Source organism: Actinia tenebrosa, unplaced genomic scaffold (assembly GCF_029948245.1).
Source record: "Actinia tenebrosa isolate PJP-AT-01 unplaced genomic scaffold, QUT_ActTen_1.0 PGA_scaffold0__85_contigs__length_37466705, whole genome shotgun sequence".
In the NCBI taxonomy this organism is placed as follows: Eukaryota; Metazoa; Cnidaria; class Anthozoa; order Actiniaria; family Actiniidae; genus Actinia; species Actinia tenebrosa.
The window spans coordinates 25,200,336-25,223,361 of NW_028292569.1; the positions used below are offsets into that span (position 1 = coordinate 25,200,336).

The window sequence follows — 23,026 nt, forward strand, 5'->3', positions numbered from 1 at the left end:
AAACATATCTTTTCCGTGTTCCTAACATCATGTATAGAAACGCTCTCACACGCCTGAGAATATTACCTGTCATTATCTAGAGACATATTTTTTTCGAAATGGAATGGAATTTAAATTATTTTTGGGGAGCGAGAAAAACTGGGAGAAAACGTTGCGTGACAAATGTAACACGTCTGCTTAGCAATTCGGTTTCAATATGGCGATTTGGTTACCACAAGAGACTTGGCACTTGATGCTGTTTTACTGTTAATTTATTTCACTGCTCTGCTTCATGTTGGTACTTCTATCAAATCCTTAGTCTACGTTCCTGAGCCAAAGTAAGTGATTACTTTTCTTAGCCATGTCTCTAGTTTAGCAAGTCAGTTACGGCTTTCTCTTCGCGCTAGACCCTGTCATAAGAACGCTTACTTTAAATTCGTCATAGCTTTACATGTTACGCGTAACCTTTTTGTCTCTTTAACCCAAGTGTGTCCAGAATATTCGTCTATTCAATCATAACTACTCCGCTTCTCCCGACCGATATCACGCGGATTCCGTATTCAGTTAATAATTCGCATTTTTTGGCTCGAACATAAAAAAAGCCATGGACAGAATCCATTTTATTTATGTAAACGAACCCCCGGTCAAACCCATTGCGAATGTTTCCCATACGATCACTCACGATGATCGTCAGCGATCGCGATTGCTAAGGTAGAAAGAATTCACATGTATCATCCATTTATTAGCAATTTTTGTAGAGTGTATGTATATTATTTAATCATAGTCTGAATTTGATCATAGTCTCATACATCTCTTGTAATGACTTGCTTTGTTTGCCTCCTGGCAATCCATAGATGCATTGCGCAAATCGCAGGATCAAATTACTGGAAGTCTTCCATTGGCTGACAACCTTTAGCGAAGAAAATTCCGGATGTGACGCAGGCTAACAATTAACCTTGATTTTTTTTTTTTTTTTTTTTTTGGTGATGGAATGGACATTTAAGATTAGCAATTCAGTTATATAAAGTTTCAATATGGCGATTTGACTACCACGAGGCTTGACACTTGGTGATGGATCCGGACGTCTGTGTGTTGTTTTACTGACCCTTTATGTTGGTACTTCTATCAAATCCTTTAGTCTATCTTCCTGAGCCAAAGTAAGTTATTACTTTGTTTAGCCATGTCTCTAGTTTACACGTAGCAAGTCAGTTACAGCTTTCCTTTGCACTAGACCCTGTCATAAGAACTCTTACTTAAATTCGTCATAATTTTGCATAGTTACGCATAACCTTCCTTGTCTCTTCTTGTGTCAGAATGTCGTCTATTCAATCATATGTTTAGATCACAAGTGATCAGAATCGAATACAAATCTTATAAACTTTGAGATTTCGTCTCGACTCCGCTTCTCCCGACCGATGTTACGCGATAATAATGTCAATTAATAATTCACATTTTTTGGCTCGAACATGAAAAAAGCCATGGATAGAGTCCATTTATCTGTTTCAACCTAATTGGTTTGAATGGAACGATTAGAATGTAAACGAATCAAAGCCATTGCAATGTTTCCCATACGATCACTCACGATGGGTGTTATTACGAGTGTTTTAGTCTAGCTTTTTTACACAAATGCCGTCTGCAATTTGTACCTCGCAACCTTTTATCTTAATTCAAACGAGCAGGAAGCTAGTTGAAACTGACGGTTTCCACAAGTGCAAGTCATATTTTTGTAGTTGTTTAGAAGAATCGATTACTTAGTCTTTTGAGTTAGATGGAGAATGAGTGTTGTATCTAGTGTTCACCGCGTGGTTTCAAGGATTCCTTTTGACTTTGATTTATTCGTTTATCTCTCTTCGTCAGAACCAGATTTTTGGATTTTGACTTTGGTTTAACATTGCTATTTCCCTGCTAGCAGAGTCTCCTTCGTTGGCGATTCTTGACCAAGAATATCGCCAATTAACAAGGGAGACTCTGCTAGCAGGGATTGAATATTCTTATTTATTTGTATAGGAAATCACACGATCTCGAGGTACGAGTGATGTTTTCAAAATTGGACGAGCCTTTAGACGAGTCAAATTTGAGAACTTTTAAAACATCACGAGTATCTATAAATTCCGAAATATACGAGAAGATCGTGCGATGTTTTGTTTATAATACGCTCAACAAAATTGAGCAACTTATTGGGAACTCTACAGAGTACAGTTTGGAATTTAACTGTACTCCTCTATCTTATTAAAGTCCAATAAGAATCGAATAATTTTTTCGAGTGTATAATAAGACATAATAAAACGCTTCGTAAGATTAGGTTCAATATTTTCTCGTACAATTCTTGCTACTGTATGGCTAGAGTGCATTCAGTCAAACTGTTGAATTAGCTAGATAAATTTATCTAACTTAGATAACTATTTAGTTGACGTCACCTAAAATAGTAAAAGTGCGCCAAATAACGGTCATGCTAATCCGGGGGGTTGTTTTACAAGAGAATGAGTAAATAGACATTAATTTGTATCATCGTTTCTCCCTGATCTCAGTAGCTGTTTACTCGTAGTTCCAAATTTATGTGAGGTCAGCTAAAATATTAACTAACTTATCTAATTTAGGTGACGTACACTATTCAACAGTTTGACTTAATGTACTGTAAGCCATAGGCAACATAACAGTAAACCTTGAGAGAAAATCTTGGAAGAATTCTCGACCATTTTGTACGATGATGAAAGCGGAAGTGGCTGAACGGCTGACCACGGAATGTTCCTTTTGGATCTCTTGAATCCCTGTGTATTAAATAGCTTTATTCGTAAGTAATTTTAGTAAATATTTTATGATCATTTCAATATAATGATTTTAAAAGTCGTAATCTGATTTTTAAATGTATGCTGGTTACTCGGTTTACTCGTTACTCGTTACTGCATTACTCGTTTTAGTAACATACCACTCACGATGATCGTCAGCCATCGCAATCGCTAAGGTAAAAAGAATTCACATATATCATAATTTTTGTAGAGTGTATACATTATTAATCAATCATAGTCTGAATTTTTTTGCCTTTGTTAATTTATTCATTCTACCATCGAAACGTAAGATATTTATATCGCTAGATGTTATCATTGAATTTTCTCTTTTGTCTGGTGCAAAAGGATTAAATTTCCAGGATTTTTACATATTGTGGCAAGTGGTGGTCTCTGTGGTGGTATATTATACTAACAGGTCGGAGGTCACTTTACTTTACTCCCCTGGGGCAACTTGTCTCGCAACGGCTTGGCCACACAAATTGCATGAGTGTTTATACGGTGAAACAGTCTCGCAACATTTTTTCACATTGCGTCGTAGGTTACACGCTGCAATGCTCCATGCAACTTGTGTCGCAACACTGTTGCAGACAAAGTTGCTCCATGTAATTGTCGGTTATTACAACCAATTATTAATGGTGTATTAAAATGGTTAATAAATGGTCATTACAACCATTGGCAATTGATTACCACAGATCCACTTTTCAACCATTTTTTAATGGTAGATTCAACCAAGGGCACTAGGACACCGAATGTGGTTGGATTTAATAAACAACGCGACCGCGTGATGCTCCTTACGTCAGTAATATTCAACCGTCCAGAGTTAATATGGTTAATCAAATTCACCTTAAGTTCCATAAGGTGAATTTGATTAACCATATTAACTCTGGACGGTTGAATATTACTGACGTAAGGATCATCGCGCGGTCGCGTCGTTGTTAGTATAGTACAAACAGAGTCGAGTACGGAACGGCCGTTAAAGAAGTAACGCTCATAGGCTATTCAAACCGTTTGACCTTTGGAATGAAAACGTCTGCATTACAACAGCGAACGAAGGAACACGGACGCAAGATAAGTAAACAAGTATAACGTTAATTTAATTCAAATAATCGAAAGGGAAAAAAACCAATAGAAATCCAACCACATTCGGTGTACTAGTGCCCTTGATTCAACGTAACCAAACCATTTTTACAGTGTGGCTCGTTGGATAAAATAGCAAATTTTAATCTTAATGCTAGAAATTAATTCCTAGTTGATTTTCAGCTGATGTTACAGCGGAAAGAGGAATGAGATTGATAAAAACCCTGGTAAGTAACTTTGTACCACAGGAACCCCAAGCAATAAAAATGCTTATCCGTCCTGAGGTTTTCAATATTCTTTGAACTTCGTAGTTGCAAGCTGGGTCAAAAATAACCAAGAATATTCAGTAGCTGCGTTTTATGTTGTTGACTGGCGGCAGTGAAAAACCCAATTAATTTCACAAACAAGCCGTTGAAAAGCAGTGAGTTTGTAGAATATCGAAAACCGCAGTAAGCCTACCGCCAATCTCGTACCCAGAGCCTGCGTTTCTTCTGGCCTGCGGCAAAGAACGAGGGCTCTGGCATAATCCATTTATTGAGACCAGGATTTCTTGGACTTCCAGTACAAGAGCGCTTACGTTAAAAGACTTGCCAAAAAAAAATTTTTTTTTCCCAATTTCTAATTCTTATTTCGGATCGGAAATAAACACAGAACTCTGTTTGAAAGCGTGATTTTCAATGATTAAGCTTTAACTTCCCGAAAACTGCACATGCGTCAAAAAATGGATTATGCCAGAGCCCTCGTTCTTCGCCGCAGGCCAGAAACGCAGGCTCTGGGTACGAGATTGGCTTACCGCTGCATGAAAGGTTTCTTTCATTCTTATTGCGCATGCTCAATTAAATGCCATGATTTTGCGCATGCGCATAACCACAAACCAATCTCGTTCAAAGGGCTCTCTCTCAATAAATTTATTGAACTTTCATTTTCAGAGATGCATTTTTCTTTTCTTACTGGCTGTCGTCTTCATTACGGTCGTTTTTCAAGTTGTTTTTCCGTCCGCTCATTTTTTCCCGAAATTACTTTCTTTTTCGAAAGTCAATTACGTAACAGGTGAGCCAAGTATGTTGGGTTTGCATCGCAGGAAAAAGGTCCCACACTTAGTTAGCTTTTGTAGTGGTTTAGGGGTGGAAAATCGATGGGACATGAAACCCTGCGAAATTAAACCCAATACATTTTGACGCGCATGCGCAGTAAGAAATAAGGACTCTGGGAGCGAGAAATAACAGTGTATATACTGACTTTGAATTAGAATTCAAGCAATGGGATGGGACAGTCAGTCATCATTTTCCGGAGGCTAATCGGTGTCATTTTACTTCCTATTTTAAAACACTGGAAAAGGGCCTTAAATTGTATAGAAACTTTCCAAACTTATGCCTCGTTTATGATAAAGTTGTATGAAAAATCAATATCCAATCTGTTCAAAAATAATTGATTTTTGTTACGATCACTAGGTCACCAAGTTAGTAGCTATCCTTGCCACTATACTAGGTTGAAGAAACCGGGGCTTGGTAAAAGATCAGAAGATTACGAGGAAGAAGAAATCGCATGCAAGCCTCATATGTAAGACAATCAAAAATATACCTGATTAACAATTCTCGTGATTCTAAATCATCACGTGATTCTCAACGTCACTTGACCCAAAAACGTCTGACTAAAAATTAACATGATTTAACAATCTCACATGATCCTTACAGTCAAAACGTGTCAAGCTTACCCCTAAATTCCATTGATGGTTTCATTATTTGAATTTTGAAATGTATTATTCTTTCCGAGAATACGAAGACTCCGGATTCAAAATAACGATTCAAAACTCGAATTTTGATTGGATTATTTCATATAAGGAAAATCATGATCCAATCAGAAGTCAGGTTTTGAATCGGTTATTATTTTGAATCACGTGTCTCTTAAACGTCACGGCATGATTCCTGTCCGCAATATTGGGCGCACGTGGGTTTTCTAATCATGCGCAGGGAAAGATTTTGCCATTATTTTCTCTTAAATTGGTTACTAACATCATCTTTAATTCACAGACCGTCAACAAACTCGTGTTTGTTAGCAAACAAGGCCTATGGCAGCCCAAGGGAAATTCTTCCAGATGTGAAGTGCGACACAAAATCATACCCAAACATTTGTCATTTCAAAGACAGAAAAACCCTAACCTGTTCTCTTGAAATATGTGGCAAAACTACCGTATTCATGGGCAGAAGAGATCTACAATACGGCCATGTGAATAAATGGGAAGCTATAGAGCCCTTTAACACAAAAAATGCTTCAGATTTCGTGCAGACGACCATGCAACAGGGAGAAACATTCTGTTTAATGAAATGTGGTAGCATCTTGCAAGTGTTGGTTTTCCCGCCAAAAATACACTTGAACGCGTCTTTGAAGGCTGATGACAAGGTCAATGTGAATATAGTGGTATTTGATTCGATTTCTCGGCCTCATTTCTATCGAATGCTGAGGAAGTCTATTGCTGTTATGCGGGATATTGTGAATAATGGATCAATCCCTACAGTGTTTGATTTTGAACGTTTTCAGAGTCTTAGCATGCATACTATGGAAAATATTCGGCCGTTATTTTCAGGAGTTGCTTTCGGTAAGTATGTGACTACGAAGTCAGGAAAGATAAAAGACAAACCTGGACGGCGTAAGATAAACCTTGACCTTAAAGAGGGTCTTGATATCTTTTAATTTCTCTTAACAGATCTTAAAGACATCAACGACCTTCCTTCTTTAGCAAAAGCACCGCTTGGTATTAATGTACTCTATGGTCATTACAAACGCCATGGTTACCAGACAATGTTCCAGGAAGACATGTGTTTTTACGATCGCTGGGGATGTGTTCTGGACGGGATAAAAATGAAAGGAGATTCAAAAGCTACTGCTGAAAAGTTAGTACCTCCACTCGACATCCTGCTTTATCTTGTTCTTGGGGTGAATGCGACGTCATAGCCGCAATTTTGCTTGACTTTGACGAGAAAGTTGGTCTTTGGCCTAGTCAGGTCTAGACTTGCTCCAAGTCTCGCTTGCTAATTTTTCACGTTGGAAAAATACGGGGAGCAGTTTCCCGATTCGGACTTAGTTTCAGGTTAGTTTAATTTTCGACGATTTCTCGACTAAAACGAATTCTAAGCGATATATTTAAGTATTGGCATCTTTGTAGAGAAACTTCAGGCGATTCTCGTCAGTCTTTATGATGGATTTAAATTTGACGTGTTTGTCTAACAACTAATTTCATTGTACATTTTTATATAGAAAAATGGCTTAATATGATGAGCAAAAAGGAACTGGGAAGCTATAAGTAGTCTCTCTTTCTAAAAATATATCGCTAAAATGATAATAATATGCATTTTTTTAAATCGTACCTGGATACGATGGGGCTCGAACCCACCGACAAAAAAAATTTTTTCAATCGATTCAACTTTGCCATACCCCCGAGACATCCGCAGAGCTGAGGCGGCGTATGGACTTCGGACCTGACGGCGATTAAATCCTTCTGCACTTGGGTGTACGAATTACGCAAGAAAATGTTCTAGCCAAAGCATCAGGGAGAGACCAGCCGGCCCCCAGACCATATCGGCTAATCCCTTGCATCTCTGCCACGCACGGAATCGGTTGAAAATTTTATGTTAAAAAGTCTAGTCTATTCGGTGCATTGTTTTCATGGCTATTGTTATGCTGATTTACCTCTAACCGTGGTCCAGTGGAAAAAGTTTAGGCTTCCATGACACTGAGTCAAGTCCGGTTGAGTGAAGTTAGTACCTGGATGGGTGACCTGAAACGTACGCATGCTGAAAAAAAAATTTTTTTTCCTCCTTAGCTTACGACCAATTACAGTCCGTTTTATTTGAGAAATCGTCGAAAATTAAAATCTGCCGGGTATTTAATGCGTGACCTGCAATCTGTAATAATGAGCAATTTTTCTAAGTACCACGAAGAGAGTTTTCGTATTTTGTGCCGAGGAAAGAAAAACTCGTGTGGGTGCCATGTTTTGTCACAACAGTGCTTACAAAAGTTGCTATAAATGACACAAAAAAAATTTAAACTACAAATTGTCAATTTCTCGCGCACTGATTGGCTATTTTTCATTTTCGATAAGAGGACAGGCCAATAAGCCGACGTCAACGAGCGCGCACTCTTTTAGTTGGTTGATTTGATTACTAAGAAAACATCGAAAAAATGTGTTCTAGTGAATTTTTTGTGGTAAAAAAAAAAATCGAGGTCCCTTTTCTATGGTCTGGCCTCTTATCAAACGTGGAATGGCGTTAGCACATGATCTAAACTTTGCAGTGAAACCAAGGGAGCACATTAAAATTTCGTTTGTGTAAGGAAAGTCATTGTTCTTGGTTGATCTATCTAGCGCGCGCAATCCATCTTGTGACAGGCGTTCCTCGTAGTGTTTTGGTTTCGGCCGATCCGAATGGCTTACTTTTTTTGGCTTATTTTGCTCCTCGCAAAATATTCGTCGGTTTTCGGAGTAAATTCGCTAGCCCGACTAAAGCAAGGAACGCCTGCCATGAAGTGTAGCGCGCGCAAGCTGTAGCGCACGTAAACAAGAACTACAAGGAACGCCTGCTATATCTTAGAATATGTGCGATAAAAACGAAGATAAACCAACACAATCAAAATTTTAACGTGCTCCCTTGGTGAAACCACTTGCTGCGCTGGTGGTTCCGCTTGAGTTTGAATCATATGCTGTCGTATGCTGCATGTTCGATAAGGAGTACAGATGATAGAAAAGGTACCACGATTTGCTAAATGTACTCACAAAACGTTTCATTCTCTTTACCAGGTGGACAGACTACCAAAACATCGTAAGCAAACACCACATTGATCATTTTGGTATTACGCATTTCTCGTGTGAAGTCTTCAAGACGTTTGGCGCCACAAACCATTTAGAAGATCCCGACAAAGTATGCTTCAACGGCAAGCATTTTAGCTCCTATTTTTTGGACTACCTTATAGATGTCATGGCTTCTGTAACCGGGACAAAAGACGCATCGCCCCTTATGTCATATGTCCATTTTAATACTGGACACACGCACAGTGGAAAGAGAATTCATAACGTGGATGTTGGACTGGCAAAGTTTATCTCTTCGATGGCGAGGTAAAAAACCGCCTTTTTAAAGCCATGGAAATGAAATCTTTATTTCAAGTTTTTGTTTCACGACAAAAGAAGTGTCTGAAACTACTGAAATGAAGAATTTAAAAGAATTTGAGATGTTTTTGTTGCTTGGAAAGTTATTAAAGATGGGAATTGTGTTTCATCAAGCAGTTTTTACGCAAGAAAATAAATTTGCATGATGAAGCACAAATTCGTAAAAGAGGTTTGATTTGTTGGTTGAGAAAAGAGGACATGATTGGCTTTTCAATTTTTTTTTTGTTTTGTTTTTTGTTTGTTTTTTTGTTTTTTTTTGTTTTTTTTTGCTTATTAGCTCAGCTAGACCAACACTAGAGAATTCGCACGTTCGCGCGAGGGGCGAGGGCAGCCATGTTGGATGGAACTTACCTTTTTTCTTTGAATACCAGGGACTCGAATACCTGGACAATTCTAATGTCTGACCATGGTCACAAGAGTACATCATATGGGGGGACTCCAGAAGGTCTAATAGAGCGCTACCAGCCTTTTCTTTTTATGATCGTACCTCAAAACGTAGCGCGTGTGTTAGGGAAACAGAAAATGGATATCCTAGAAGCTAACCAGAGAAGACCGCTGACCACACTGGATCTTCATCGGGCGCTAATGGTTTTGCACGACAAGGACAAGTCTAGTTCCAGGGACCACCGAGTTTCTGGAATGTTCTCGAAGATTCCAGCTAATCGAATGTGTAATGATATGCCACTGATGCCGCTTGCGAGGTGTCAGTGTGAGGGATCTGATGAGAGATATGAAGATAATTCCCCAAGGCACAAGTGGCTGGCTGAATTTGCTTTGGGAACGCTGAACAATTTGATACAAAAACAGTTTTCAGAAGGTTAGAGTGTGGAACTATTTCACTGAAAAAGATTGTCTTGTGGATGATGAATGCGGAGTGCGCGCACATTCAACTACATTTTGAAAACATCATCGATGACCTCGAACGACCTCTGGGCTGATCAGATCGATTAGGCGACTTGCACTAAGAGGTCACGTGATCAAATCGGCCATTGTGGCTGGCATTCTAAGGATTTTAGCAATGCGAGAATGTAAAAAAGATGGCAATTCATGTGGGTTTTTCGGTGATAAATGCGCTTTTCTTGCGAGAAATATATTCTTAGTAGGGATTTTTATCGTTATTTATTGCGCTAACTTACCTTTTATCACCAAAACAGCTACCCGAATCCGCCATCTTTTTTTACATTCTCGCATAGCTAAAATCCTGTAGAATGCCAGCCACAGTGGCCGATTTGATCACGTGACCTCTTAGTGCAAGTCGCCTATTGGATTTAGTTTTGCGCAGGAATGAAAACCGGAAAACAGGGAGAAAACCCCTTGAATCAAGGGAGAGACGCAACAAACTCTACTAACGTCATGCCGAGCCTAAGTTAAACGTTAGAGCAGTTTTCGTATGACTTTGAAAAATTCGGTGCCGTATGCGTATACCTTGACGCGACCGTGATGTTTTCTAGAATTTGAACTGGATGATTTTATTCTTGCACAATGTGACTGGTCTGACAGTGCCGTGACCTTGGCGTGACCGTGTCCACGCCGTGTTCATGCCGTGTTTCGGGCATTTGATTGGATGGAGAGCTAGTAAGTTCTCGTGTAATGTGATTGGGCTGGCATGTCTTGCCGTGTCGCTACTGCGTTCGAACCGTGAGCCTTTTCAGTCATACGAAAGCTGCTTTATAAACCTCACACATTTGCTGTAATATATACTGACCTTAAAACTAAGATTGGGCTTCCTGTGTTTTTACTAACTTTTCAATGTCGTTTTGGTTTCTTTAACAGGCAAAGAAGCAAAGGCAGCCCGCGTGAAAGGATACGGCAGATGTATCCGTTTGATTGGCACGTCGATTGACAACATCATTCAAAGCAAGTCTGGATCTCTAGTTTCATTCGACTTACACGTTAACGGTACATCAGTCGGGCTGAACGAGGACGAAATTTTCAAAGTCGCCATAGCATTGAACAATGGAGTACCAACCTTAAAGACGTTTGCAAGGCAAACTATGTATAACAAATTTAAATACTGCGTTGATCAATCCGTTGATATAAAAATGTGCGTCTGTGACAGGAGAAAGAAAAAAGAGGACTTTGTCATAAAAGAGTTGAAAAAACAACAAATGAAAGCTTTAATTTCTTCAACAATGTTTGGTTCAACTGCCAAAATCAAAGACATCTTTAATGGATGTTTATATCAAATCATCAGAGAACATTTGAGTGGGAATAGTTTAGTATACGAATTCGCAAACTCTTGCAATGAGACATTTTCGGTAACTGTTAAAGGAAGTAGTGAATTCGTTACTTTAACACAAGGATTGCCGATGACGATTGGTATGGAACCAAACACGATTAAATTCGTGTTTGCAGCAACAAAACAGGTCTTTAGTCATAGCTATATGAATTTTTATGTTGACGTTAAGGTTTTATGATTAAATATTGAATATTCATTTGAACGACCACTCTCGTAAGCGACCATCTCGCGTACGCGACTACGTACCTTTTGAATTTCCCGTTTTGTTTCCCATATAAACTCTGTAAAAAAAACTCTCGTAAGCGACCGCGACCACCTTTTAGGGTTAGAATTTTGGAATTTGTCATTGTTTTTCCTCTCCCGTACACCAGTAGCCAGCAATGTTGACAGATCCTTACATTAGAGAGTTTTAGATTGACTTTTTTTCTCCCCGCAAACCGCAAACGTGACTCACGTTTTCATAGTTTTCCTTTATTTTATTTTACGTTTTGCAAACCATCTCACCAAGCGCAAATACTCTTTTGTTTTTCTACTACTTGGACTTTTTTGCGATTCTTTTTCAGTAATTTAAAAGAATTTTTTACTGGTCAACTGACGTTTCACGTTTGCCGTGAACGTAAATCTAAAACTCTCTCCTAACAGCACATAATACTATACGCAATGTGTGTTAAAAGATTTCTATTGTTATTGTAGTTAGAGATCACTAGAAATACAGTAATTTACCCGACGAAATATTGACAATTACAGTACTGTAAACATATCATGGGCACATTCAAAATTTTGATTAAAACAGTTTAATAGTTAATACAGTAGTTTTTACGCGTGAGTTACAAATTATAAAAGTTTTAGGCTTCCTTTGTTGGGATTCCCATCGTTTGGGCTTCCTGTGTTAACTCTCTCGTAAGCTACCATCTCCCGTAAGCGACCACTTTCTCCTAGCCCCGGGGTGGTCGCTTACGTTAGAGTCAACTGTATTCGTATCCTTGTTTTAACTGTCTTACAACCTTTCCAATTATATAAATTGACACGAAAGTTAATGAAAAAACTTTATGGTCTAAATCTCTACTTTGGAGGTGAAAAATTAATTTATGAACTTATGAATAAGAATATACCTAAAATGGATTGAACGGCACTTTTGTGAACCTAATGTACCTGAGATGGTTTGGATGAACGTGTAGGAATAAGGATGTACCTGAAATAAATTAGATGAGCTTACAGGAATAAGAGTGTACCTGAGATGGTTTGGATGAACGTGTAGGAATAAGGATGTACCTGAAATAAATTAGATGAGCTTACAGGAACAAGAATGTCCCTGAGATGGTTTGGATGAACGTATAAGAATAATCCTCCATCCATCCATCCTATCCATTCCCTTCTTTTATATCCCCAAAATAGTGGGTTCCCTGTGTAATGTTATCTGGTCAGCAGATTCCCCCATCATCCAAGATGGCGGCCGCAGCAGAAGGAAGAGCAAAGTTGTCATTCCGGAACATTTTCGTCCAAACACAGGTAGGAAAAGCAGCAGCCAATAGATAAAATGGTCTTCAGAATTGTTTAAAAAGATGTAAGGAATTTTACAGGCTAAAATCTTTACATACATTTAAAACATACTTTATTATATATTTATTATTTACTGAATGATAGTTCATAAAATAGTATATTCCGTTCAAAAGTAAGTGAAAGTTCACTTGAGCTCAACTTGTTGGTATTTGCTTTAATTACTTTAGACATTTATCTTTATTTAAGGGTGCGTATAAACTACGTTTAGCTCTTGCACAAAAACTGAGCCATGGAAAGATTTTAAAGGATGATGCAGAAGAGGTAAAAAAGCTTTCAAATTTCTATGGCTACTACAGTGATTTATTTCAATGAGCTGTGTTTCTTTTAGATTCAAGAACTTAATATTTTGTTAGAAAAGAGTGCTGACACATCATTAAATGTCAGTCTTGAGTGTTCCATGGCCTTGGTTGGGCTTGTTACAGAGAACAAGATTGAATTTAACTATATGTTGACAAAGTTTCTGAATATCCTTCCATCAACAAGGTAAGTTGTTGACTAAAATTACACAATATACCCTTCTCAGACCATCCCCACCCCTTGGAATTTCCAACTTCTCCACAACACTCTCTCCTCAAACCCTCCCCACCTCCATGGAAAATATTTTAGAGAATTATACAATATATGTACTAGACTTCTATCAGACCCTTGCCAACCCTTGGACGACCAAAGTATAATCTAGGTATCCAGATGTTTTCTGGAACTACACAATATACCCATTGGAAACTCCAACCCTCCCCCACTAATCCCACAACCACTATACAGTCAAATTTCGTTACAGTGGACACCCTTGGGACTGTCACTTGGTGTCCGTAATACCGAGTGTCTGCATAGCAAGAATTAATTACGTTCATTTCTTTGTCAATCTTTTTGTCGGGATTTTTCTCCTGTCCGTAATAGCAAGGTGTCCGTAATATCGGAGTGTCCGCATGGTGAGAGTTGACTGTAATTGAAATTTGTCTCTAATTTCCATGCAGCAATAAAATGATTTATTATAAATGTTTATGGAAACAAACAATTGATAATTTGTACTAAATATAATCTTGTTTATTCCTTCAGTAACAAGTCTGGCATAATTCATGCTGTCACAAGTCTATTGTTATTACAAATTGATTTACTTGAGCATCGACATGGTGTTTATAAATGTCCTTATGGCATAGGGTATGTAAAATATGCACTGATATGTAACACCAAGATACACCAAAAAATCCCAGTCATCCCAACCAAAAAATCCCACCATGACAAGTTGTGACTAGTCTCCCTCGCATCCGTTTTTAGCGTTGGTCGTCACGCACAAAGAGAGGGAGCGTTGCGTGACAACTGACACTAAAAACAGATGCAAGGGAGACTAAGTTGTGACAAAATGTATGATTTTGTGCATGTATACTTTGAAAGCATTCAGGACACAAAATTAACTCTTGTAAACTCGCAAAATGCAGGTGAAATTTTGTATTTAGTGAGTGACAAAAAATTAACTAGCTAAGTTTTGCAAGTATGACCACACAGTCCAGAAGTTGAAGGACTGAAAAGTTTAGAACCTGCATCAAGTAAAGCTTGTTATTCACCACGTCGGATCACTAGTGACTTTGAGATTTTAGCTAATATTTTGCTAGTGTGTTCAAAAGTTAATTTCGTGCCCTAGCATTGTAATATTTTTTCATTTTCATTTTTATTAGATCACATCCCCATCCTTTTATCACGATTCTGAAAAACAACCCAGAGTCTGGACACTTGCTGATTGAGAAGGTTGGAGCTGTACTCAATAAAACATATGGGTAAGTGGAATTAAAGGTAATTGAAGGGCCAGAGTTTGTTTGTTATACTACCCTCTTAAAAGGAAGTCTTTTTATATTTGACTTTGAGTTTTGACTCTGGGTAGATGGCCAGACAAAAAGCAAAATATTTTGTAATCCAAGATGTAATGTCATTTTTCCAATTATGAAAAAAAATTCAAATCTTGATTTTTTTGCAAAATTAAAGCACAAAATTACTATTTATGATTATCAAAATAACAATTGTAGGATAAAAACTGCAAATTCATCGTAAAAAAGGTTTTGCGATCCGACGATCCACTTAACCGAAGTCCAGTCCAGTCCATCCATGCACGGTTCCGGATTTTCCAAAATACAAAATTGCTCAAAATTCAAAATTCCGAAGCATAAATCAAATTTTAGTAGTTTGGGCACGAATTTTTATACATTAGGATTGTTCCTACCCTTTCAAAAGCTGAAAATTGGATGGAAAAAAAATTGTTTGTGATCCACGATCCGACGTCCATTCCATTCCAACCTACACGATTCCTGATTTTTCAAAACACACAATTTTTCAAATTTTAGAGTTTTGAAGCGACAGAGCGGAAAAACCGGACGCATGCGCATTAGAGACTATTTTCATGAGCAATCCAATATGGCGGACGAAAGCGGTAAAAATCTGTCTCTAGGAAAATTGCTCTAAAAATGGACAAAAACGCAGCAATGACACTCAAAACTTTTGATCACAACTCGTAATCTGCCACAGTACTTGATCTTGGTAGTTTTTTTGAAGCTTGTGGTCGACTTGACGCCAAAATAATGAATTCTTCGACTTGATTCAGAAGGACTTCGATCGCATCTCCTAGTGTTCGATGACAAGTGGAGAATCTTCAAATATAAGGACAGATATGGATATATAAGCTTCATACTTCGGCAAAAGAACGATAACTGAATGAACTTAAACATATCAAATAGCATCCGAAAAATTTTGATACCATTTTTCAAACGAGGCATTTGAACTCACGACACGTGGGCCGAACAAGCGTAAGTTTACCTACACTGTTTTGCTTGTTCAGTCGTAACCTGCAGACTTATCCTTGGCAATTATTTCGAAATATCTGAGTTATTCGCTACTACCTACCAAATGATGATCACTCTTCTGAAATTCTCTGACAAAAACGTCAATCAAGTGATTCACGAAACTGCTGAGTTGAGTAATAAGCATTCTCTCTTGGAGGGTTCGCGTCGTCGTCGTTATCGTCGTTATCATCGTCATCTTCTTCGTCGTCGCTTTCGGCATCATCATCATCTTCGACCTTTAGTGATCCAGCATTAAAAGTGCTAGACAGAGTCTGGACTTTGAGTAGCAGACGAGGATGGCATATAGGGCAGTTGCGAGGAGCGCGAGCAGGCATGCAGAGGACGTGGAAGGAATGTCCACAAGTCAGGGTTAGTGTGTTGTCGTCTTCGGTTTCGCATTCTGCTAAATCACATGCTTCTTGTGGGTCGGGTTCTTCTTCTCCCCAAGCATAACCAAGTGGCAGACTTCTTTGGTCCACAGTGGCATCAAAGGAAGGTAGGTAATATGGCTGTTAAAATTCATGTAAAATCAAACAATTAATTACAGTGTACGTAATTGTTTGTGTTTGTAATTTAAATACTTAAAACACAAACTCGTCTTACCTGAAATTTTTTTCTCCCTTTGGGTGGTTTTACTGTACCATCTCCACTGTTCCAAATATCCCCAAACAGGTCAATGATGTGCTCTGCAGCAAGGCCACAGATAACTGAATAGTCCTTGTGCCCTTGTGTGAATGAATGAACTTTATTTACAAAAAAATGACAGTACAAATAACTGATTTAACCCACTCGCCCTCTAAAAAATAAAAATACCTAAATTAGGAATTATTTATGGGATATGCTGAAGCTAAATAATATTCAAATAATATGTTGAGTCTAATTATAATACCTTGTCCCCTTTTATATTGTGGCACAAACCATTCTTGGAAATCATTGTTGAACCGCAGAGTGTTCAGGATATGAGCTGTTGTTCGTATCTGCTCAGGTGTATACCAGGGCTGTATTTCACTGTCAATTACAAATTTCATAAATTATGTTAATTTACTTTCGATTGGAAATATATATATATATATAAATAGTTAACAGTCTGTAGTAATTATTGCATTTAATATGTGATTACACTTATTTCATTACAGTACCTTCTTAATAATGAATGAAATATTTCCACTTTTTTCTCAGAGAGCACATTCATCGACCTTTTGACATTATGGATTGATGCCAGATTTTCATGATGGATCATGTTACTCAGTTGACACAGAGTGGCCTTGTCATAATGACGACGACGGTGAATAATAAACAAAACAGCAACTCGAACCAGTGCTTCAACTTCCACTGCGAAAGATAACTGGATAGAAGTGGAAGACCAAAGGAACAACTTCGTCCAATAAGTGTAACAACAAAGCATATTCAGTACTCTTGTATCGTTGGCCAAAGTGCTGCAATACAGTGTCCCTGACAAGAAGCCAACCTCCAAAACAAGCAGTAATCAAGGTGCTGATCCTAAAGGGTTTTGGTTTTTTTGCTAATACTTTCCTTTGGCCAAATATAGCCTTGTATAATGGCTCAAAGAAAAATCTGTAGATCTTAACAACATTTTGTTGAGCATTAAAAGAGATGTGAAAGGGTCCCTGCCAAGGTACAAGAGAAATGAAATGGAATGGATCTTCAATTGGATTGAGCTGCAAGAAGAAGGTAAATAATGTAAATAATCTTTGTAAAATTCATAATCAAGCCCTTGTGATCTAGTGTCTTTTATGTCATTTTTTTCCTTTGTTCATGTTTTGTTTACCTGAGCAAGTAATTTTTTCTCAAAATACCAAGTTGGCCAATCTCCTGTCGTAAATAAGATATTATTTTGCATATATTGCACAAGTTGTGGTGATTCTCTAACAGTGTGGAGTAATGCCTCCTTGTAGTTGTTTAGACTCTTCAGGGGTCTTTCATCCTCATCAATTAATACAACTGATCTTAGCGTATCCATTTCCCTTCTTTCAGGATCTGTATAACATCTGCAAACGTCAAGCATTAATGATTGTTATATATATTTCTGACCTTGTAATGATAGGTAATGATATAGGATTTTTTAAATAAGCTTTCATTGTCGATCCAAGTAAATTATATTGTTTTTGATAAAATTTAAAAAGGTGTGCTGCTGATTATAAGAAGGTTTAATTAAAGTGAACCTGTGGAAATCATAAGTTTTATCTTTTAACTGATTTTTTTAATTATCTACCTCAGGTGTTCTACACATCGTTGTGCATTCTGCATGTCAAATTCAAGAAACTGGTGTGGAAGTGTTGCTTGAAAATATTGGTTGTGGTAGTCAACTAATTGTTCTTGGAACAGCTCCCGTACTTTTGGAACACTTATTCCTCCTCTGCATTCTTTCTGCCCGACGAGTACTGTTTTGTGCAATCTATTTATGTCAGCAGGCACAGGGATTGCAGGTACATTATTCTGAATGTCAAGAATTTCGGTGGCCATATGAACTGCTTTGCTTGTCGTTGATATTTTGGGGTCTTGCACAGTATGAATTGCGTGGAAGTCGTCAATTATTAACAACATGAATTCTTTGTTCTATGACAGTATTAATGACACAAATTATAATGCACACAATATAAATTAAGTCATGAACAACATGGCATGGGTGATGTAGTGGTTCACTGCTGGCCTCTCATCACTGTGGTCTGGATTCGAGCCCTGGCTTGACAGGATCGTGTGAGTTGAGTTTGTTCTCTCCCTTGCCACGAGGGTTTTTTCCAGGTTCTCTGGATTTCCTCCCTCCTATTTTAGTGAATGAAAGAGAGGTGGTTTACCTTATCAGCTTGGTTTATCCTTTCCTTTGTTAATTGGTGACTCATTAAGGCCAAGTCTTTTTTGTGGTTAAAAATTGTTCTGGGGTGGGGGGCAAAGCCCATAGACATGCCAGCCATCAAAGCCTGCTGTGAAGCTCCATGAGTTGCCATGTGAACTCCACAGTCCAGCTGCAGTTTGTTATTTTTCTGAATAAAATCATTTAAATTTATTCAATATTGGCTTATCAGTAAGATAACACTGTTCATTGTGAACTGCCCTTTTCACTATGATGTCACATTAAAATGAGATCAGCTAAGTAAATATTACACCATAAATATCCTGGATGAAAGAAGGTTTAGCCCACATTTCTATTTTTGCTCAAGCAAACAAGCCATGATGTAATTATGAATTAAGGCAGTTTGAAAATGTAATAGTATTGGGATCCCTTCGTTAAGTCGGTATCCATGTGTTAACCTTCACCTTCACTTTGTGTGAGTTATAAATGGTTGAAAATTCGCCTTAGTTATATTCACTACCTGATTTCTAAAGAATGACAGAGTGTGTAAAATGGAAACTGTTCTTTGTAATTGCTGCTCTTCTCGTTTCTTTGTAGGATTACCATACTCATCATTGATAATACTATCATAGATTTGGACAAACAGACCAGGAGCACATTGTTCTGCAAATTTCTTCATTTCTTGTGGGTCATAAAGAAGATGGCCATTGTCATCATAGTGTAAAGTCAGCTCTTTGTGAAATCTTCTGAACAGCTCCCTAAAGCTTGGTGCTGTCACAAACATTTTTGATTTATTGAAACTGAAAGCTTAGTTGGAAGTATTCAATAAGGGTGTACATATATATATATATATAGACCTTCATTACTAAGTTCAAGATATATCACTCAACTATATGATTTTTGGGGGTGAACAGCTTACCTGTAGAATCAATATACTGAGAATATTGTCAAATGACATAGGCACTTCTCTGATTTGTTGAAGGTAAGATTAGAGGGGGGATTTAAATTTCAGTTTTTATTTTCTGTTTGTTTTATTTTATTTTATTTTAATTTTTTTTACCTGAGAGCTTTTGCTTCAGCATGCTGTTTTCTCGTTGAAACTCCCCTACTTGATGTGCCAAATGACCATTTTCCCTTACAAGTGAGTGGTTGTGCTTTTCCAGTTCCAATATTCTCTTCTGCATCTCTTTATATTTCTCTATCTCTCCTGTGTCTGATTTGTTTCCTTTATTTTGCTAATCAATTTCCAAATTAATTATGTTCAGTTATATAATATTGTTCATTGCGGGTTCACTAAAAACTGTTTGAGGCTTAAAGTCTGTAGGACAATATTTTGTAGAAATGGTTTTACTGTAAATAAGAAAAAGCTGTCTTCCCTTCAGTTTATGTCTGTCTTTCTATTTTCTTACGTAAAAGTGGTCAGGAACACATCGTCTAGAAAACAGTCTAGACAGTGTCTAGACATGTTGCTTTTTTTTTTTTTTTACATAATTATAATAAGAAAAATAGCTTAAATAAATGTGTTTTTCCCCATACCTTTCTCGTATTTTGTGGACAATACGAATCCATAGACGTGATGTGAGTATTTTTGTCGGCGTCACTCAGATGCCCGGAGCTTATGTTTGTACCTCTTTTGGTTGGGTGTACTAGCATCTCGTCAAACACTTTGAATAGGCGTTGGGGGCAGGGGACAAGTGAACCATTACAGGTCTTTTCATGTATAGGATAGCAACAAGTTTTGTTGTTTTGCTGTTTTTTACGCTTCAAATGGTAAAAGCACACTGAAATAGCTTTAGAAAAACCACAACTTCGCGCTTCGAGACCTTCTACTTGACGAACTGAACCACTACACAGGTCGTCGGACTTTCGAAGACGAGGTGAAAAAATACAACTATTATGGGCCATTTTAAATTACTTCTTAATATAAAAACTACGAATGGTGTTTCTTCTCCTCGTAGCAACAAATTTAAAGTACTCGGAAGGACTCTTAAAGGGCTTGAAAAAAGGCGGGAATTTGACGCGCTTGCGCCGCTCTTGCGTTCGACATTGACCTTGGAGTGGCAGTAAAAGATAGCAGAAGAAAATGTATTCAAGATTAATGAGGACGAATAATCCAAGAGAATTGATGTTTATTATTAATAAAAGAACATTTCACACTCATCAATCTCAAATACAGTAATTTAATAACATTGAATGGCAATAAAACAAGTTTTTCAAGGGTATATATGCTTCGCAAAACAGTGTAGGTAAACTTACGCTTGTTCGGCCCACGTGTCGTGAGTTCAAATGCCTCGTTTGAAAAATGGTATCAAAATTTTTCGGATGCTATTTGATATGTTTAAGTTCATTCAGTTATCGTTCTTTTGCCGAAGTATGAAGCTTATATATCCATATCTGTCCTTATATTTGAAGATTCTCCACTTGTCATCGAACACTAGGAGATGCGATCGAAGTCCTTCTGAATCAAGTCGAAGAATTCATTATTTTGGCGTCAAGTCGACCACAAGCTTCAAAAAAACTACCAAGATCAAGTACTGTGGCAGATTACGAGTTGTGATCAAAAGTTTTGAGTGTCATTGCTGCGTTTTTGTCCATTTTTAGAGCAATTTTCCTAGAGACAGATTTTTACCGCTTTCGTCCGCCATATTGGATTGCTCATGAAAATAGTCTCTAATGCGCATGCGTCCGGTTTTTCCGCTCTGTCTTTTGAAGCACTTTTAGAAATGTGAGCATGTTTTGTTGTACATTGGGCATGCTTTCCTATGCTTTCAAAAGCTAGAAATTTGACAAAAAAATGTTTGCAATCCAAGATCCCCAGTCAACTGTCAGACTTTCAGTTCAATCCCTTGGTCTTCACAATTCCAGATTTCCCAAAAAAATCTCCAAACTATCCTTCCCTCCTACTGCATAAAAACAATATCTAATCTTTGGGTAAGCCATGATCAGTCCAGAGGTTGTTTCGTGGTTCAATATCATATTCATTATTTTGCTGATCAATACTGCATTGAATTTAAATTTTCAGGACCCAGGACACTAATCAGATTTTCAAGATGATGAAACCATTTCTTCTATTTATTTTGGGAGACCCCAGAAGCTCTACAGACTTGTCTCTTAAAAACTATCTACAATCTGTTCTCCTGGATACTGCTACCTTGGAACTGTATGCCGAAGGTCTGTTGCTATGCCAACCATCTCATGTAATTTGCATTTTGGGTTTTTAAAGAGGGAGGACAAATAGAGAACCTGAAAGAAAAACTTCATATTACAATATTCTGACAATCTAGAGTCAAGGAATTGAACCAAAGACCTTTTACTGTATTTACCTATTTGCTTGTTCGTTTTCTTTTGCCTGCCCGCCCGCCCACCCACCCACCTATTTCTTTGTTTGTTTGTTTGTTTGTTTGGAGGCTTTCATAACGCTTGACTTGTAACAACAACAGAAAAGCAGACAATTGTGATGAGGGGCAGGTGGATGGACTCTAATAAGGTCCTGGCGAGGCATACCCCCACACACTTTTACACTTACAATATCAGAGACCATGGGTATTGAAGATCTTATCAAGTGAACATTCTGAAGACCACCCCACTAAGAGAATAATTATATTAATTATACAGCTTCTCATTAATCATATATAGGTAACTGTCCAATTATTTTCTTAATTGGACAGGTCTTGTTGATATGAGATTAATTAGGCAGCTATATAATTAATAGGTACTGGAATTTCATGCTCCCCAATCAAGAAATAATTAGACTCGAAAAATTCCTCTGACTGCCAAATTGGACTCGGCTTACAGCCTCATCCAATTTTGGAAGTCCTCGGAATTTTCCTCATTCAATTATTTCTTAATTGGACGGCATGGAGTCCTATTACATATACTAATGCTCAATATTGAAATTATATTGCACATTCAGATAAAATGCAAGACAGTCTACTACCTACTATTTTGGATTTTCTGACATCATTGTTGTCTTTTTATAAGGTATTTTGATTTTTTAATTCATTGGAATTGTTATAACTAACATTGGCAGTATGTATTGCTATCAGACACACTTTCTTGGATGGTAAGCCTTGTCCTAATCCATGACTATACTCCATTTTATTCAGTTGGATTCAAATAGCATTGGCCAGACAACTGTTTTGGTTCATCAGCAATCAGAGTGGTTTATTCAATGCACTTTTAATACTGAACTTCTCTCTTCTTCAAGAACAAAACAAGGTAAGTCAGTTGGTCATTTGGAACTTTTCCCTTGATTTGGTAGTAATGATAAAAAGGTAAATTACACACTGTGAAAAGAGGAAAAAAACTCACTGACGTTGCGGACGCTAGTCCTTCATCGGAGTAAAAGAGGGATAATTTAGAAGGTAAAGTGTTTTCATTGTTTGTTTGTGTTATTGAACCCTGAAATAATTTTAGGGCTGATCAAAACTTTCGGCCTTTACCTTGAGTCTAATGGAAATACTTATTTTTACAGTTTCTTTTAGTGACCACTAATAATAGTCCCAATTTGAGGTTAGAGTTTCAGGGCTTGAAATAGAATTTTTTTCAGCCTGCAATAGTAAAGGAGCATGGTAAAATGAGGTCATT

At 37.6% G+C, this 23,026-nt stretch overlaps 3 protein-coding genes across 17 annotated transcripts in view; 2 read left to right on the top strand and 1 right to left on the bottom strand.

The window, feature by feature from the left end:
- The first annotated feature begins 182 nt into the window (after window positions 1-182).
- LOC116290865 (uncharacterized) lies at window positions 183-11,437 on the top strand. 10 transcript variants are annotated; one of them, XM_089037303.1, is made up of 12 exons: window positions 183-317; window positions 834-1,136; window positions 2,577-2,770; window positions 2,898-2,941; window positions 4,026-4,069; window positions 4,772-4,892; window positions 5,294-5,402; window positions 5,873-6,438; window positions 6,547-6,733; window positions 8,635-8,949; window positions 9,372-9,817; window positions 10,774-11,437. In XM_089037303.1, the coding sequence occupies exons 5-12, from the start codon at window positions 4,049-4,051 to the stop codon at window positions 11,415-11,417; spliced, it is 2,409 nt and encodes an 802-aa protein (XP_088893429.1). In that variant the 5' UTR covers window positions 183-317; window positions 834-1,136; window positions 2,577-2,770; window positions 2,898-2,941; window positions 4,026-4,048; the 3' UTR covers window positions 11,418-11,437. The 10 variants fall into 10 exon arrangements, with proteins under 10 accessions (XP_088893429.1, XP_031553841.1, XP_031553838.1 ...); XM_031697981.2 differs by having other exon boundaries at window positions 984-1,136; window positions 4,015-4,069; XM_031697978.2 differs by having other exon boundaries at window positions 984-1,136.
- Window positions 11,438-12,579: 1,142 nt separating this feature from the next.
- LOC116301160 (focadhesin) overlaps window positions 12,580-23,026 on the top strand; it is a 51,084-nt gene continuing 40,637 nt past the window's right edge. For 3 of the 6 annotated variants that reach the window (XM_089037296.1, XM_089037295.1, XM_089037297.1), the window contains exons 1-8: window positions 12,580-12,748; window positions 12,986-13,060; window positions 13,128-13,282; window positions 13,856-13,957; window positions 14,473-14,571; window positions 21,462-21,610; window positions 22,353-22,420; window positions 22,546-22,657. In XM_089037296.1, the coding sequence (XP_088893422.1) occupies window positions 12,650-12,748; window positions 12,986-13,060; window positions 13,128-13,282; window positions 13,856-13,957; window positions 14,473-14,571; window positions 21,462-21,610; window positions 22,353-22,420; window positions 22,546-22,657 (859 nt within the window). In that variant the 5' untranslated portion in view covers window positions 12,580-12,649. Of the gene's footprint in view, window positions 12,749-12,985; window positions 13,061-13,127; window positions 13,283-13,855; window positions 13,958-14,472; window positions 14,572-17,179; window positions 17,320-17,622; window positions 17,693-17,865; window positions 18,075-18,213; window positions 18,346-19,036; window positions 21,371-21,461; window positions 21,611-22,352; window positions 22,421-22,545; window positions 22,658-23,026 lie in introns of those variants that run through there. The other 3 variants (XM_089037300.1, XM_089037299.1, XM_089037298.1) reach the window with 3 other exon arrangements.
- Window positions 15,729-17,032, bottom strand: LOC148913929 (uncharacterized). The gene is made up of 4 exons (XM_089037304.1): window positions 16,767-17,032; window positions 16,517-16,635; window positions 16,231-16,352; window positions 15,729-16,136 (listed from the first exon to the last, which is right to left on the bottom strand). Exons 1-4 carry the CDS (start codon window positions 17,030-17,032, stop codon window positions 15,729-15,731), a joined length of 915 nt encoding a protein of 304 aa, XP_088893430.1.

What these genes read in the sequence shown, in the direction of transcription:
- LOC148913929 (XM_089037304.1), bottom strand. Translation starts at nt 17,032, where the DNA reads ATGCTTTGTTGTTACACTTATTGGACGAAGTTGTTCCTTTGGTCTTCC. An exon ending in TTTCATTCATTATTAAGAAG is followed by an intron (nt 16,636 to 16,766) that starts GTACTGTAATGA and finishes TGTAATTGACAG; the next exon opens with TGAAATACAGCCCTGGTATA. An exon ending in ACAATATAAAAGGGGACAAG is followed by an intron (nt 16,353 to 16,516) that starts GTATTATAATTA and finishes CATTCACACAAG; the next exon opens with GGCACAAGGACTATTCAGTT.
- LOC116290865 (XM_089037303.1), top strand. Translation starts at nt 4,049, where the DNA reads ATGAGATTGATAAAAACCCTG. An exon ending in TTTATCTCTTCGATGGCGAG is followed by an intron (nt 8,950 to 9,371) that starts GTAAAAAACCGC and finishes TTTGAATACCAG; the next exon opens with GGACTCGAATACCTGGACAA. An exon ending in ACAAAAACAGTTTTCAGAAG is followed by an intron (nt 9,818 to 10,773) that starts GTTAGAGTGTGG and finishes TTTCTTTAACAG; the next exon opens with GCAAAGAAGCAAAGGCAGCC.